This window comes from Lutjanus erythropterus, chromosome 3 (assembly GCF_056507025.1).
Source record: "Lutjanus erythropterus isolate fLutEry1 chromosome 3, fLutEry1.hap2, whole genome shotgun sequence".
Lineage (NCBI taxonomy): Eukaryota > Metazoa > Chordata > Actinopteri > Lutjaniformes > Lutjanidae > Lutjanus > Lutjanus erythropterus.
Genome location: NC_139319.1, coordinates 14,373,231 through 14,388,858, shown reverse-complemented (window position 1 = coordinate 14,388,858; position 15,628 = coordinate 14,373,231). Strand labels below are relative to the sequence as shown.

General features: G+C 39.0%; 1 protein-coding gene across 1 annotated transcript in view; it reads right to left on the bottom strand.

Moving 5' to 3' along the window:
* The window catches only part of nr3c2 (nuclear receptor subfamily 3, group C, member 2), a 123,154-nt gene that overhangs the window by 53,672 nt on the left and 53,854 nt on the right, over window positions 1-15,628 (bottom strand). The window contains exon 3 of the mRNA XM_084715129.1: window positions 5,209-5,336. Within this exon, the coding sequence (XP_084571255.1) occupies window positions 5,209-5,336 (128 nt within the window). The remainder of the gene's footprint in view (window positions 1-5,208; window positions 5,337-15,628) is intronic.

Here is a 15,628-nt window from a genome sequence, read left to right as displayed (position 1 = left end):
TTAGTCGTCTAATGAGCTACAGCCGACCGAAAAAGTTGTGTCCCCGGAGGCAGGCTGTGCCAAAAGAAATTAAGCATGGGCTGGATTATTCCCCTTGCACAGATGCCCACTCTCTGCAGTCTTCTTTTATATTTCACACGCCGAGTCCAAAGTTTTAACTTTGAGAGAAAAGAGGAGGAGAAGGAGGAGGAAATACTGTGAGAGGGGAGGAGTAAAACGTCTCCTCACGTCCTAACTTACACCTCTCCGGCGCGCGCTGCTGACACATCGCTTTCCATCCCCTCTCCCTGTTTCTTACTCCCTCTCTGGGCTCCTCCTCTCTTTATCTCTCTGTCTGCGTCTGACTTTTTCTTTGTCCTTCCTCCTCCCCTCCCTCCCTTGCTGTATCTGTTTCACTGTCCTCTACCTCTCTTCACTTTGCAAAATCCTTCCCTCAGTATTTTCATCCTTTTGCCTCCCTCCACCTTTCCTCTCCGTTTCCACCTCAGCAGCAGCTGTGGAGAGGTCAAGTGAGGTAACGGCTCGCTTGGCACATCAGAAGGGCGTACACGTCGCACGCAACCTTGATGACATCACACCACTGTATGGGTTGCCCTGCCCTTATTACGCTTTAATAGTTTGCAGTTGTTTGGCAGAGCAAGATCAAACGCGGAGAGGTGCTCATAAAGAGAAAGTAAAGAGGCCTGCATTAGAGTCAAAAGGCACCACACAATCAATGAGTCGATTTCGAAATAATTATATCATAATATATATAATTTTAGGGAGAAAAATGACAGGAATCAGGACAACGGCTTGTAATTTGGGACAGACTTGAATTTCTAAGGATCTCTGGAGAATATCTGTCTTAGATTCTTCAAGGTTGGCCAATGTGGTATTACAGAAACCAAAATCCTAACTCACTTTAGGAATCCTATCTTGTCTTACTCATCCTATCTTATCCCAGGTTAAGAAATCCTAAATCCAACATTGCTTATCAACTCAACTTTTATGTCTGTTACCTAGCAACTGACATACTTTTCTCAACTTGGAAAATTAAACAACTTTGTGACTGCTGTTTTTTTTTTTGTTAACATACTGAAACATACATTGAAACCTGGAGCAAAAGCAATGATGGGCACTTAACTTCAAGACTCAAGTAAGAGTTGTTGATAAGAGAAATCCTTTTTTTTTTTTTTTGGGGGGGGGGGGGGGGTTACAACACTGCTAACTTTGGAAATAAAAGAGTGGGCTAAGATAGCAGACACAGACTCTACCAATTCAGCTAGCACTACCATTAACTACTACTACAGGTGGAAATGTGAAAGTAAGGATATCTTAACGGTTATCATGAAATTGTGAAAATTTTGTTAAGATTTTGTGAGGTTAGGATGCTTGTGTAATACACTTCCTCTGTTAAGTTAGGCAAAACTGAGGCCTTATGTTTCTATCCCGAGTTTTCTCTTTGTTCTTCCTTTATATTTGTTCTTTAACAAAGCAGTAAGAGGAAAATAAGAAAATCCTACGTGGGATTCAAGAAACATGCCCTGACAGCCAAGTCTGTTCATACCCACCTGAGTCTATTGTTGAATTATGTTTGATCTTAGATTGGATGCACGTGCCAGGAAAAATGCAATTAGCATATAGGAATGCCGCAATAAATCCATGTATGGGCCATGTGTGAAAGACAAACCAACAAGCCACTGGCATTTGACAGGTAATATTAAACTCAGAGGAAAAAGAAGAAAAAAAATGTAAAGGGAAGGCAAATGCCAGCGATTGACAGCAAAAAACAAAAAAAGAAAAAACATTTAAGGGGTTTTTTTGTTTGTTTTTTGTTAACAGAAATAGATGAGTGCATTGGAGCCTTTATTGGCGCGGTTTCTCTGACTGTGTGCAGCAGGTGCAGCCAGGTCATGTGTGCACACGTTTTGAAAAATCTGTCTCAGTAACATTAAAAATGTTATACAACTCTTTATTCATTTAATAATTTTTATTCTGTGTTTTCATTGAGTAAATTAGTTTTCCGTCATGCATGCTTGTGGTCTACGGCACTGTTACATTCACTCTTAATAGCACAAACAGGGTATACCAAAGTATTGCAACATCAAATCGGTGCATATCTGTGCATGCATGAGGCCCAGTGACTAAGGAACTGTTCATCTTTTTAATGACTTTTCTTCTGAATCAGGTCCCAACCCTAATTACCATGGTTACCAAACATTTAAGACAAGCGCTTCTGTTAGGAAGTTTCTGTAATATTTGTCTGAGCTCTTCAGAGCCTCACCTGACTCTCAGCACTCTCACACAATGTCAGATCTCTAGCATCTGCCACCGGCTCTCCGCTGGCCACGCTTGAAGCAAGAACAATGGCATGTCTGATTCGATAACCCAGACACATAATCCGGTTTCAGGTCTCCGTAATGACGGTGTGTAAATATCATCAAATTAAGGCATGATTTGATTGGGAATGAGTGCAATTCCTCCAATGGTCAGGAAAACACCTAGAGGGCCTGATGGCTGCCTGGCAGGCTTGTTTCCCGCCTGCGCCAGTTCTGTAAGCGTGTGTTTTGCATTCAAACACTCATCTTAATGAGTTAGGCCAACGCCTCAGGCAACAGGCACAAAATGAAAAGCACATTATGGCTGCTGTTGATTTTCCCCAAGCTAAATATAACATAAAAGGCTGCTGCAGGAGAATTACCTACTGAATGTTTTTTTTTTCTGATGTGCCACTCAAACTTGGTCACAGTCTATAAATGTAATGCACCAAATGTTTTCTGTCCTTTTAATGATCTTTTTGAAAGCATAAATATGTAAAAGGTCTAGTGCAATTAAACAGTGGTTTGTTGCATAAAACAGGAAATGCAAATAAAACCAGCATCAACTATCGGTTAATAATTCTTACAAAAAAATTATTAGCTCTGAACAAGAACAAGCTGCTTCACTGCTTTTCATCATACACTCGCCTGAATGAACTTTTCAAACTATGTTCTATCAGGGAAAAAGCGATTATCTGAAAAAATGCGAAAATTACTGAAAGCAGAGTTATTGTATTTGCAGACATTTTCTCATTAACAGTTCCCAGTTGTAAAAGCTTGTACCATAAATTTAAACTTACTTGGCATTAGGTACTCCCCACGTACAACTGTTAATAAATTGAGCAGAACGTCTGCCAACAGTTCCGAAGACCACAGTTGTCAGTTATTGTTTGAAATTATTTGATATTGACTGAAACAATTGTGAGAACCAATTTCAGTGTAATGCAATATGAATGAAACTTGCTGAATAATAGCATAATACTGGCACAGTAGCTTTCTCCTCTTACCGTTATACAAGTGAAGTATTAGTTTTAGGATTATAGAGTTTAAACAACGTATGTCAGTCTGCTCTAAACAATAAAATAAGATGGGTTTTCTCTTTTTAAATGTTTAGTTTAAGGAAAGTACTGTGGCCAAGAGAGCTCAACACACTGTAACAAAAGAAAACACATGGGTAAATGAAAAAAACATCTTCACCACTTTGACAAAACATAGTCTGCCCTCATAAAAAAACACTGCACATAAAACACAACCATATTAAGAAACCCATTCACGACTTTAAAAACACACTACACTTACTAATATAAAAAACACAAGCAAATACAGAAGACTGCAGGTTTCTTGATAACACAAAAGCTGATATATACTATATGTACTAATAAAAAATGAGAAATATATACTTAAAATAAATACCTCTGCCAGAAACATGTGTTATAACTTATTCCATTGGTTTGAACGGCATATGGCTCTTATATTTGCAGTGTGTTTTTCTGCCGATGTGTTATTGAATTGTTTGTTTTTTTTCTGTTGGGTTGTGTCAGTGTTCATTTTGGAAGAATGTTGAATTTAGTTTCAGGCTTAGTTGCTTTCTGAAAGTTTTAGTCACATTTTAGTGTTTTGTTTTTGTTTTGTTTAAGTCAAGATTTAGTCAGTAACTGTTTCAATTTTAATCATAATTTTAGTCAATGCTTTAGTCATAGTTTTAGTCAAAATTTCAGTCTCTGATTTCATGTTTTGGTTGTAGTCTTATTCTGGCAAATTATATTGTTAACTTTATTCTTTATCCTTAAAGTTTTTTCATAAATTGGACAGTGTGGATCTTCAAATTACCTCTCATTGTTGCATCTATCTCCAGCTTGTGTTACATACAACCCATCCCAGTAATGGGGTAGGTTGTAACAATGAAACTCCTTGTATTTCACATTAACTCACATAATCTCTGATTGTGTAGCAGACGTCCAATAGAGTTTTCTTTGTTGTAGAAGACAAATATGGGTACTGTGCATCAAAGTGTGAGTCACTGATGCTCAAACCAAAATTGTTACTACCAACCCAGGTCTCCCCTATCAAACATGAATGAATGCATTAGTCTTTAGTGATGTGACATTATTGGTTATCAGACACTGACCATGTTTATTACCTGGTGAAAACATTGTTATGTATCTTACCAGGGTCTTCTGCTAAATTTGAGGTCATGTTTCACTCAGTTGACTTTTTAATAAATCGGCAGATAAAAATGTGTAAACTGCACTGTGATGCATTATCACCACATTTATTCACTCTACATAGAGCTAAAACTAATATTGAATTATGTTTAATGTTATGTTATAGGTTATCTTTTAGCAGTAATATATTTAATAGACTTTTAGTTCTAATTTAGTTTAATTAACACACAAGTTAATCAATTAACTTGTGCAACTGATATTTACCTTGACACTATGGAACTGTTTTGATGTCTTTTGTGCACGTCTTACATACGCGAGACACTCCGTCTTAATTGGGAACAATGCAGCAGTCATACTTTTTGTTTGAATATAAGAGAAAAGTGCACATAGACAGGTCGTCTCCTTTCTTTATTTTCTTTTCTTTCCACCTGACTTGCTGCTGCTGAAGATGAGGTTCACACTTTGCTAGATTTATTAGTGCTGTGAGATACTGATTACTGTGATCTAATTGGCTTGTCCACTATTTCGTCTCGTTTTTATTTGTCAAGGCGTAATGAAGAGTTTTCGTCTGAATTTTTGTTGTCACAATTTAGTCATGAAATAAAAGGACATCAGAAAATACTTATCATTAAAATTTTCATTGACAAAATTATCACTGGGTTGTGTTTTCTTGAGCTGCAGTGTGTTAAGCTCTCTGTCACCCTGGGAAGGACCTGAGCAGTGAGATCTTGTCTGATGTCTCATACCTTCCACGGCTCTTTTGAAGAAGACTTTGCAGCTTCCACACGTCACAACACCGTAATGGCATCCCGATGCTTCGTCCCCACAAACCAGGCACACTTTGGCCGTTGAGGACGGTTGTCTCAGTGGCGAGCTGAAATGACACACAGACAGACAAGGCATAAATCAACAAAGGATTTTCAAAATTTAACAACAAAGCCAAGGCAGGCTGTCCCCTTCCTGACGGTGCCACAGCCTGATACACGTTGCGTGAAACATTCTTAGGTTTATGACCACAGTACAATGGCAGTGCAATGTGGCTCACCATAAAGATGTCTGCCAACCACTAGAGGAGGGCAATGCAGTCAACTGATTTATAGCTTCAGCAAGCTTACAAAGATGACAACGACAGAATTATAGAGGAGATAATTTAAATTCAATAAGCAGAGAGACACAGAGCAGGGTGTCAAATTTAAGTAGGAAACAAAACACTTGTCTCGTATGGAAAGTATAGAGCAGCTGACAAATAATACAAACCATGATAGAGCACAAATACTACTGTGTAATAGTGTAAACTGGGTAACTAGTTCAGGGTCAAAGATAAAACGTGAAAATCAATACAGATGCGTGCTGTACTGTAAGTTTCATGGCGTGTTGTCGTAATTTACTCTGAGCCAGGCAACAGAACTGATGACAGTCTGCTGCAGTTCTGTCTGATCCAAACCATTGTTTATTCTGGCATCATTTACTTCCTTCACTACTGACTGATTTCTACAATTACATGACCATTAAAGCTCAGGATGTATGTTCTTACTGATGTGGTGCTAAAAAGGAGAATTAGTTAAGTTGCAGTAGGTGTCTGAGGTAATGGACGATGTCTGTCAGTAGTCAATCCAGGTGCAAAAGAGGGATGCTGAGAGAAGTTTACTACTGTGCTTGAAGAACTGAAAAGGACTTGCAATGCACACAAAGTAGGCCTGGACGGTGACCTAGAACCTATGCTGGATTAAATGATCAGATTCACATTTATGATCATGGAATCACAATAATAATAATGTCATTTTAAATTCCTTTTTTTTTAAAATAATCAATGGATGTATTTCTTGTCTCATATAGGCTTACTTCTGTTATGTTCTCGGGCACATAAAATATATGTAAAGCATCTGCTTTTAGAATGATGTTTGGGGTTTATTCCAAACTGCAATATGAGCTAATTTAAGTCAGTAAGGCATTCATATTGTCATTGATTTGATCAATTCTGTTCATTGTCAATACAGACTGACATGTCTGTATTACAGCGTGACTAACAAATCAGGAGGCTGATCTTTTTCCGGAGATACTGTATCAACAAGTCAGCCACTACGTAACATGAAGCTACATTACAACATTACATAGCGTGTATGAGAGCACCAACAAGTTTATTTTTGACCTATTGTACGAAACGCAAATGTCCTGCCTGCTACAGTATCTTGGCCACAATGTTTTGATTAACAAATTTGAGGGTTCCTCCTCAAAAATATTCACTTATGTGTTGCATTTATGTGAAGGAAAAAAATCTAATCCCTGAAATATCAACATAGGTATTGGCTTCAAAACTCCAGCAGCGACTAGGCTCCAGTCAGTTCTGGGCTATATGTAGATTCACTGGTAAGCTTTATATTAAGCTTTTTAAGAATTTATATCCAACGCATATGCAGACTTAATCAATCTCTCAGACTAAGTTCTGCTAAATGGAGGTATGAAGAAAAAGACTGGGGGAGGGTGACGGATAAAGGACTGTATCGTTAGGATACTAACACTGATATTGATCCTAATACTGCTTATTGATTCAGATACTTATCAATGTAAGATGTGAAAAGATTCAACAGTTATTTCGTAATAACTTTTTGCAGAGGGAACGTGTTAAATTGTTTCCTGGATTATTGCATTTAGCTGCATTTTCAACATATTTTGTAAAGTGTGCCCATGCTTGTGAACGTTTTACCATGTCAGCTGTTTATGTAACATTACGCAAATACCAAAAACAGTATTGTCTGTCCAGGAGATTATTGATGTTTTGGTACTGATCGGTCAGGAGCCAATACCATTTAAGAGGCAGATTTAAAAAAAAAAAAAACAAGACAAAAAACAAACAAACAAAAAAAAAACAGGCCGCCCAACACAGTCTGGTATAAAAACATGACATACTTCCATTAGCTTGCAGAACAAGCACGCCCTATGGATGAGGCTGCGTGCATGCACATGCATACAGCTGAAATGTGTGAGTAAAATTTGAATGGGCCCATTATATCAGGGTATGCTACTTATTTATGCTACTTATTAATGGATTTACACTGAATGAGTTCTCTCTCACATATGATAAAGAAATTAACATACATTTGCCTTCTGAATAGATTAAAAGCATCATGCATTCCAGGTTAGGTTTACACACATGGAGAAATTAGTATAATTTCTGATAAAACACTTCCCTTCATGTGCATACACACACAAACACACACACAGAGGGAACACAACATGTAGATGGGTACAAAGCGAGAACACCTTGTATCAAAACATTAAAAGTGGCCTCAGCTTCCCCTTCTTTTCTGTGCTAATTACCTCTCTCCATTCTCAATCAATAACATGCAAGGTGATTGTCTGGTTAACATTCTCCTTACATCCTTCATCAAACCAGCTGCCAAGCACTCCCTCTCTCCTCCTCTCGCTGTCTCTCCACCTCGCGCCGTCTCTCTCATGCACACACATTTCCTCCAGGGGACTAGCTGGAAAGGGGTACAGCAGCAGCACACTCAGATACAATCAGGACCACTGATCTAATTCCCTCTTGTCCATCTACACACACATTCAATTTGTTAGGACGCTTAGAGGAGTCTCTGGTGAGGTGTTTGTCTGACTAGATCTTTCTGGCACCGGGCCCCACGGTTTCACCTAATGTGAGTGCGAGTGTGTGTATGTGTGCATGCACAAATCCAATCCAAGTCAAGATGTGTTTTTCAGCACGTTAATCTGCTGAATATTCCACCATACATTGGCCTTTTCACACCATTACAATGCAGTGTTAACAAGAAAACAATCCACGGCAAGAAAAACACCCCCGGAACGTTTGCGGGCCAAGAACAACACAAAGCAGCATATGAGAGTGTGCTTCTAACATCCAGTCAGTGGTCAACCCTTTAATAGTGCTGCACATTAAAACCTTGTCGCTGCGTGCCAGCCTGCCTGCCTGCTGGTCCACCAACAAGGTGACTTCCCCTCCCTCAGAGAAGTATATAGGTCATTCACTCTCTCTGCTTATGAAACCAGAGCAGACAAGGCCAGGCTGCAGTGACGGTGCACCAACGGCTGCCAGTAGCCCAAAACTAAACACAAGCTACCAGACATTCCCAAATCAGGCTGTTTCAGGAGAGATGTTCGCCTTCCAGCATGCAGGATGTGCAGAAATAATGACGGAAAGATGCTTTAATGAGTTTGGGAGAATAAGGAAATGACATGCAGCATAGGTCTCCAGTCAGAATCAAAATTGGGACGTTGCGGTTAAATGGTGTGCGTCTTTCACCACCAGTCCATGAGGACACGCCAAATGAATTTCCTTTTTGTTTGGCTTGTCATTTTCAGAGCCGAAAATATTCTGAGGTTGCAATTTCTGTCTGTTTCAATGAAGGCTTAAATGATGATGTACCACTGGGAGTAACACCGTTTTAAAGGGTATTTTTTCAACCTGGACCCTATTTTCCATTGTTTTCTGTCTGTGTGACTAATGGTGATGACAATTTTTGAAACCGATCCAGTAGTAAGTAGGGAGAGAATCTCTTGGGACCTCACAATTAGATTAGATTCCAGTTTATATTCAGAGGGATACGATGTAATTATAACTCTTTACTGGTGCATCTTTATAAAAAAAAATCTCACTGTGAATACTTACTTTTTTTTTAAAACATAGTGTAATGATGCGTAACAGAGCTGCAATGATTAATCTATTATGAATCAATTATTATATTAATTGCCAACTATTTTAATAATTAATCAAATTGATTATTAAATTAATGTACATATCTATTTTTTTACTTTATGATGGCAAACTGAATATCTTTGTCTTGTTGACAAAACAAGACATTTGAGGACGTCATCTTGGGCTTTGGGAAACAATGATCAATGTTTTTTTTTTCTGATATCTTATAGACCAAACAACTAATTAATGTGAAAATGTTCCGGCTTTCCATGCTGTCTCTCCTCGCTGCTTCTCAAATGATCCAATGACCTCCCTCTCACTCTTCTCCCAATATTTTCACATCTAGCGCAGAGAATAAAGGTTTAACTTTGACAAAACCAGAGTTGGTGATTGTTGGAACAGTGGAAAGACCAGCCAAGATGTTTTTGGTGAGTTTTATTTTTGTTTCTTTTGAGTTTGAATGACGATGATGATCATGTTAAAAGAACCCTCTCTGTAAAGGGAGTTTGGTTAGTTTGGCAAGAGCAATAAAACAGCCATTTCTGGTTAAACAAAACATACTGTAGTCTTTAAAAAAATGTCTGTCTCTGAAGCGATTCTTTTCTTAATTTTATCAGACACTCATAATAACAATGTGAGCCTGTCAGTGGCAAAAGCAAGGACTTTTAGTGAACTTACTCTTGCCCAGAGGGCTTACGTTGTAGCTTAGTTTTGCAGCGGTCTCCCTCAAAACTGGACCAGTTTCAAAGATTGTTGTCCCATTAGTCACTTAGACACAAAAACATAGGAAAATAGATTTCAGGTTGGAAAATACCAGTTACCCTTTAAAGCCAGCAGTTTAAACAGTTAATTTCTTCATGCAGAACCTTTTGTCACCCATCATCTCACATTGAAAACACAAAGCCAGAGTGCAGAAGAAGCAAATTTGTAAAGATAATGTTAATATAGTACAGATTCTCATTTTAGGAAACTGATATATAATAAAACAAACGAAAAATACTCCAAAAAAGTTCTGCAGTTTTGTGTAGGCTACTTCTGTGAAGTGAGACTGCAGGGACTTTTTTTTTCTTGACCCCTGTCTTCTCTATTTCTGGGTACAGTCTCAGACTAACTCAATGGGACTGACTGCACAGATCAAAGGTCTCATTCTTCGCTCCAGTTGTTGCTTTTTTCCCTTCCTACAGAAACCCCAGGGCAGCGGTTTCATTGTTTTCAGTGTCCTTTCATCTTTAAAGATAACACACAAAGCTAACAACTGATTTAGTTGCTGTTTATTTCCCATGAGGATACAGATGAGTGCGAGTACACAATGCCTGTTTCTTCCCACCAAAAAATGTACAAGCAGAAATTTGTATCTCTCACTAGCTCTCGCTGCCCTCTTCTTCGCTGCTTCCCAGACCAACGTGCTGCTGCGTAGGGAAGATATTAATGAAATGCCAAAGGAAAAGAAATGTGAGAGCTTCATGCCAGGACGAAGCCCACTGTGCCCACTAAAATGTGTGAGGACCGAACCACAAGACAGATGTTTGGGCTCAAATTGGCCTCATGCTTTTCGACAAGTAATTCGGATGTCACACTGGGAGCATTCTCCAAATGGTTCAAATATCTCTCCACCCTCTCTCAGCTGTGGAAGGAATGCTAAATCAGCTACGAGCAGAAAGGATGGCCAAAGATTCATCAGAATCCAGAAATATTGCACTTCTTAATCACGGCAGGGACTTGAGGGCCTGAGTTCATAATCTACATCAGGGTTTCTCCAAATCTGGACCCAGCTGGTTCCTCTTGTTATGAATACAATACGTCATGAAGTGTTTTCTATTTTTAAAAAAACTTTTTCTTGATCACTACATTGTAGTGGCAGTGAATATACATTATATAAGTAGTTCTGACTCATCTTCTAGATATTTAAGAAATGCTCAAGTCAGCATGCCACCACACCGTGCTCATCACTACAAATATTACCCCGCCCAGAGGGGATTTTTTTTTTCTAATGTTTTTGTTTTTATTCATAAACATTAATCACAAACCACAGTGGGCCTGTATAGACTAAGACTTAATGTTAGGCTATTTCTAGCAGCTGTTAAAGTAATATTTATAGAATAGTGAAATCAACTTTCTTTGAATATGATTTATGTTGCTGTTAGGCTGGTCCTACTCCACCCCTTTAATACAGGTGCAGACTCACTCGTGTGTGACATGAGCAAACAGTTGTGCGACCGCAGTGAAAATGTTTTTTTTTAAAGGCTTGATGCCAACAAATGTGAATGGAAGCAGAATTTCGTATCAGATAAAAACATTGTGAATGTTGGAAATGACAACAAAATTCATTGAAAAAAAGGACTGATGACTGTTGGACACTGTAGTTTGGATCTCACAATGTTTGGATCACACGGAAACTCTGTTTAAGCTTAAAAATACAGGTGAAGTTGGCAGAAAAATGTAAAATTCATATTTTTTTTTCCAGCAGATTTCTTAGTTACAGCAAGATTGAGCTAGCAAAGCAGTTTGTGGGATTTCCCAAACTGAATAAATGCCTCGCATACAATCTCTAGAAAGCATTAATATTAGCTTAAGTTGGCTGCCTGACTCACCAGGGACTAGAAATCATCTTTGTTGCTATGTCGTTACTAAGGGTCGGCCTTATGGTGACAGTCTGAACATTAGACTGTAACTCTGATCATTTGTTTTCAATATTATGAAGATCTGCAGACTCAGAGGATGAACCACAGTATCTGTGTTCACAAGATGCACGAACCGTTACGCACATGTGTTACAGTCATTTTAAACGCAGATAAGACCGTCATTAAGCTGTAGGAGATTACAAACCCATTTTTAGATATTCACAAATTCTTCCCGTAGTGGGGCTGCACTCTCTGTCATCTGGTTTGAAACTGGTCGAATGACATCAACAATCCATCAGTGCAACAAACAAGTAAAAACCCATGAATAATACTTTTATATAATTTACAAAAAAGAAAAAAAAAAAAATAAAGCGGGAATCATAGTCTACATGGATTCATATTATCTGTTACTAAAAAAAGTTTCTTTTTTTTGACAAAAAGGACAAAATTCTGGATTTGGGACTGTCCTGTCAGGATGTCTGATCACTTTCTGGTGTAGTAAACTGGGTGGGTTTCACAGGAGTCTACTGTCATGACTGATTATTTTCCAGTTACTAATCAGGCCCATGTGTTTCCAAGGAAACCTTTTGATTATATCTTTTTTTTTTTTTTTTTTTGGAAACGGTTGTATAATTGCAATATTACACTTGTGGGTGAGCTTTAATGTCATTACTGGCATGTCTTGATCGCACCTCTGTCTGGTTAATGATGACAGTAAAGCTAATCCTTTTGTTTAATGTTGCTTATGTGTAGATACTATGCTATGACTTCAGTTCAGTCACAATGATTCTGCTCCCAGGTGAATGTGGTTTTAATGTGGCTTACCATATTTCCCTATTGTTGAACAGAGTATTGTGTGTTGTTGCTGCCGAGTTCATGCATTAAAGTCACACCGGGGAATTTGCTTTCAACTCCTAAATCAGCTCTGTTTTCTCTAGTACACGATTTCTACATTTACTGTAAATGCAATTCTAAGCATATGTCTGAGTCAGAAATAAATGGATTAACTGTCTGAGCCCTGTCTGCCTCTGTTTCGTGCTCGCTGGTCGTGACGTTAATAAATTGCTTGTTGAATGTATATTAAAAGTTTTAAGTGAGTTGATTAAGTGTTATTTTGTTATCACAATCGTTCTGGACCTCTGACCTTGAATAAAAATCAGATGCAGACCTTGGAGGAATAAGTTTGAGAACCTCTGATCTACATTAACTGTAAACAGGTCAATATAGGCCACAAGAAAAGGTCAGAAGTCATCCAAGAGTGGCATAACTAGGACAATTAGTTGCCATAGGAACGGAGCATGTAGTCCAAAAAAAACTGGCAGAGACGCAAAGGAAGTCAAAGGGGCTGTAGTTATTCCGAGGTTATCAAGATAACATCATTATGGATGAATAATAGGCCGTGAGACGGCTGTATGATAGAGGACAGCAGTGCCCACGTGGTAAGAATGAACCCGGTGACCCACATAAGTACATTAGCATGACAGAGACAGTAAACAAGCAGCTGAACCACAGGGAGAGTTCTGTTGTATAGGAAAACAATGTCCTCATCATGCATGTACAGTAACACTGCCGGCCACAAACACACACACACACACACACTTGTGTATTTTACTGTACTGTATTTACACTGCTGTTGAGCCATCCGCCCACTGCAAAGATAAGTTTGTGTGTGTGTGTGTGTGTGTGTGTGTGTGTGTGTGTGTGTGTGTGTGTGTGTGTGTGTGTGTGTGTGTGTGTGTGTGTGTGTGTTTGAGTAGACACACGGACTCGTTCATTCTAGAGGCTGTTATCACAGGGATAGTTCAGACAAGTACCACAGCCTCCCTGAACCTGCCCCTCATGAAAGAGAAGCATCCTTGACTCTGCGAAAGAAAGGAAAAAAAAAAAAAAAACACGCACACACAGCTTCCACGGTACAGTAGCTCTCTACAGTCTGGCCTACAATATTTATGTAATACACACCTTGGCATGCTGTAAAAACCTTAAGCTAGACCCGTTCAAAGAATATTTATGTAACACACAACTTGGCATGTTGGAAAAAGGTAAAGGTAGATTAGTTTAAACAGGCTGAGGGAGATGTAGAGGAAGGGAAAGAGGACAAAATGGCTTACATAACCATGAGCAGACAGTATAAACATTAGGTTGACACCCACTCACCGCCTCTCAAAGGGAGAGAGGTCTTATGGGTAGTGTTAGAGAGCCACCAGGGATTTATTTTTCCTGGTGAAGGTGACCCTGGCATTGGGCAGAGTACCTGAGCATACAGAAATATGAGATTTCCTCTTTGTCAGGCTTGTGTTACACTTGTGTTAAGGTTACAGTATAATCTACTCTGACCGGCTGCCACTTACAGTTAAGAAAAAACATTGAAACCTTAAAGGGATAGTTTGGATTACTTGATGTGGGGTTGTATGAGATATTCATCGATAGTCAGTGTATTAGCCACAGTAGATGCCAGTCGATACAGGCCGAAACAGAGAGAGGGGCTGTCAGACAACCTTTAAGGAAATATAAACCAAACCTCACTCTTTCCAAACCAACCAAACTCCACTGGTGAAATCAGAAATTTTACCTTGCATAACACAAGAGTTGCTGGTCTGCCACTGCTTCCATCTGTATGTTTGTTTGTGTTATTGTGTGACTTTCCATGATTCTGAACTATACTTTTATAACACTGAAATCTGACAAAGCAGTGATAGAGCAGCAACTCCTGTGTTCTGCAAGATAAAATTGATTTTGTCACGGAGTTTGGTTGGTTGGAGAGAGTGATATTTGGCATATGCAACAGCAGTTTCCATAATAGTCATATGTCATAAAAGGCTTTCTGATGGCAAAGTCAAGTCGTAAAATATATTCTAAATATAATATACTATGTAGTATAATTTTTTTTTTTAGCTGGAACTGTTTGAGTGGCTAAAAAACCTTTTGTTGTTGACCCTGATAGCAGTTCATCGCTTAGCTTCTGTGCTGGTGCCCCCCTCTCTGTTCTTCCACTCTACTGCAGGTAAAACAGGACTCGGACTCCACACCAAATTAACCAAATTATCCATTTAAGATGTTGTGTGTGAGGGTTTCATTCATTCCATTTGGGAGAACTAGTCATTTTTCATCTGAAAATTCAGATTTTGCTCGAATTTTCTGGGAAACTGTAGTGGATAGAGACTTAAAATGTGGGCAAATGGGGCGATTTCACCGTCAAATAAAATGTAGTCCACTGCAGAAATGGCAAATTTGCTGTCTGATGGAATCTGGTATCCCAGCTGTGATTGCATTCCTTGTTTTAAATTCCAAGCTGTTGTGTTGTCTCCCCTCCAAGGCTTATGCCTACAAACTTTAAGTGACCTTCCCCATAACAGCAAATCATGATTATCTTTCTCCTATAAATCTACTGTTTTGAGTGCAAACACAGAAATGAGACAAGTCAGAGAAATGCACGCACACACAGACACACACTCAGCCCTCTTGAGGGAGTTGATGGAGGCTCGGTCTACGGGTGGAAACAGACTACAGTATCATTCTGATCTACACACAGTATTCAGTTTGTCCTCGGCATGTCTGAAGCTGTACCTGTCTTAAATGACATAATCTGATTTCACAGACCCCATTTGTCAAATGTTCACCTTTTTTTCAGTATGCAGCCACAGATGAATGACCTCAGAGGTTTTCCAGAGACAGTGAATCCCTTCAGGGCGGCAGAAGTGTAACTCAGCTGCTTTTAACTAACCAGACCTGTTTGACTGTTTTAACTTCTGAATCACTCACTGTCACACACAATGTATAAAATTAATTACCTGAGATATTTTGGCTAAGTGGCAAAGCGTGCAGGCATGAGTCTCTGGGAGATATGGCAGGGTGTTATTATCTTGTGGGGAGGAT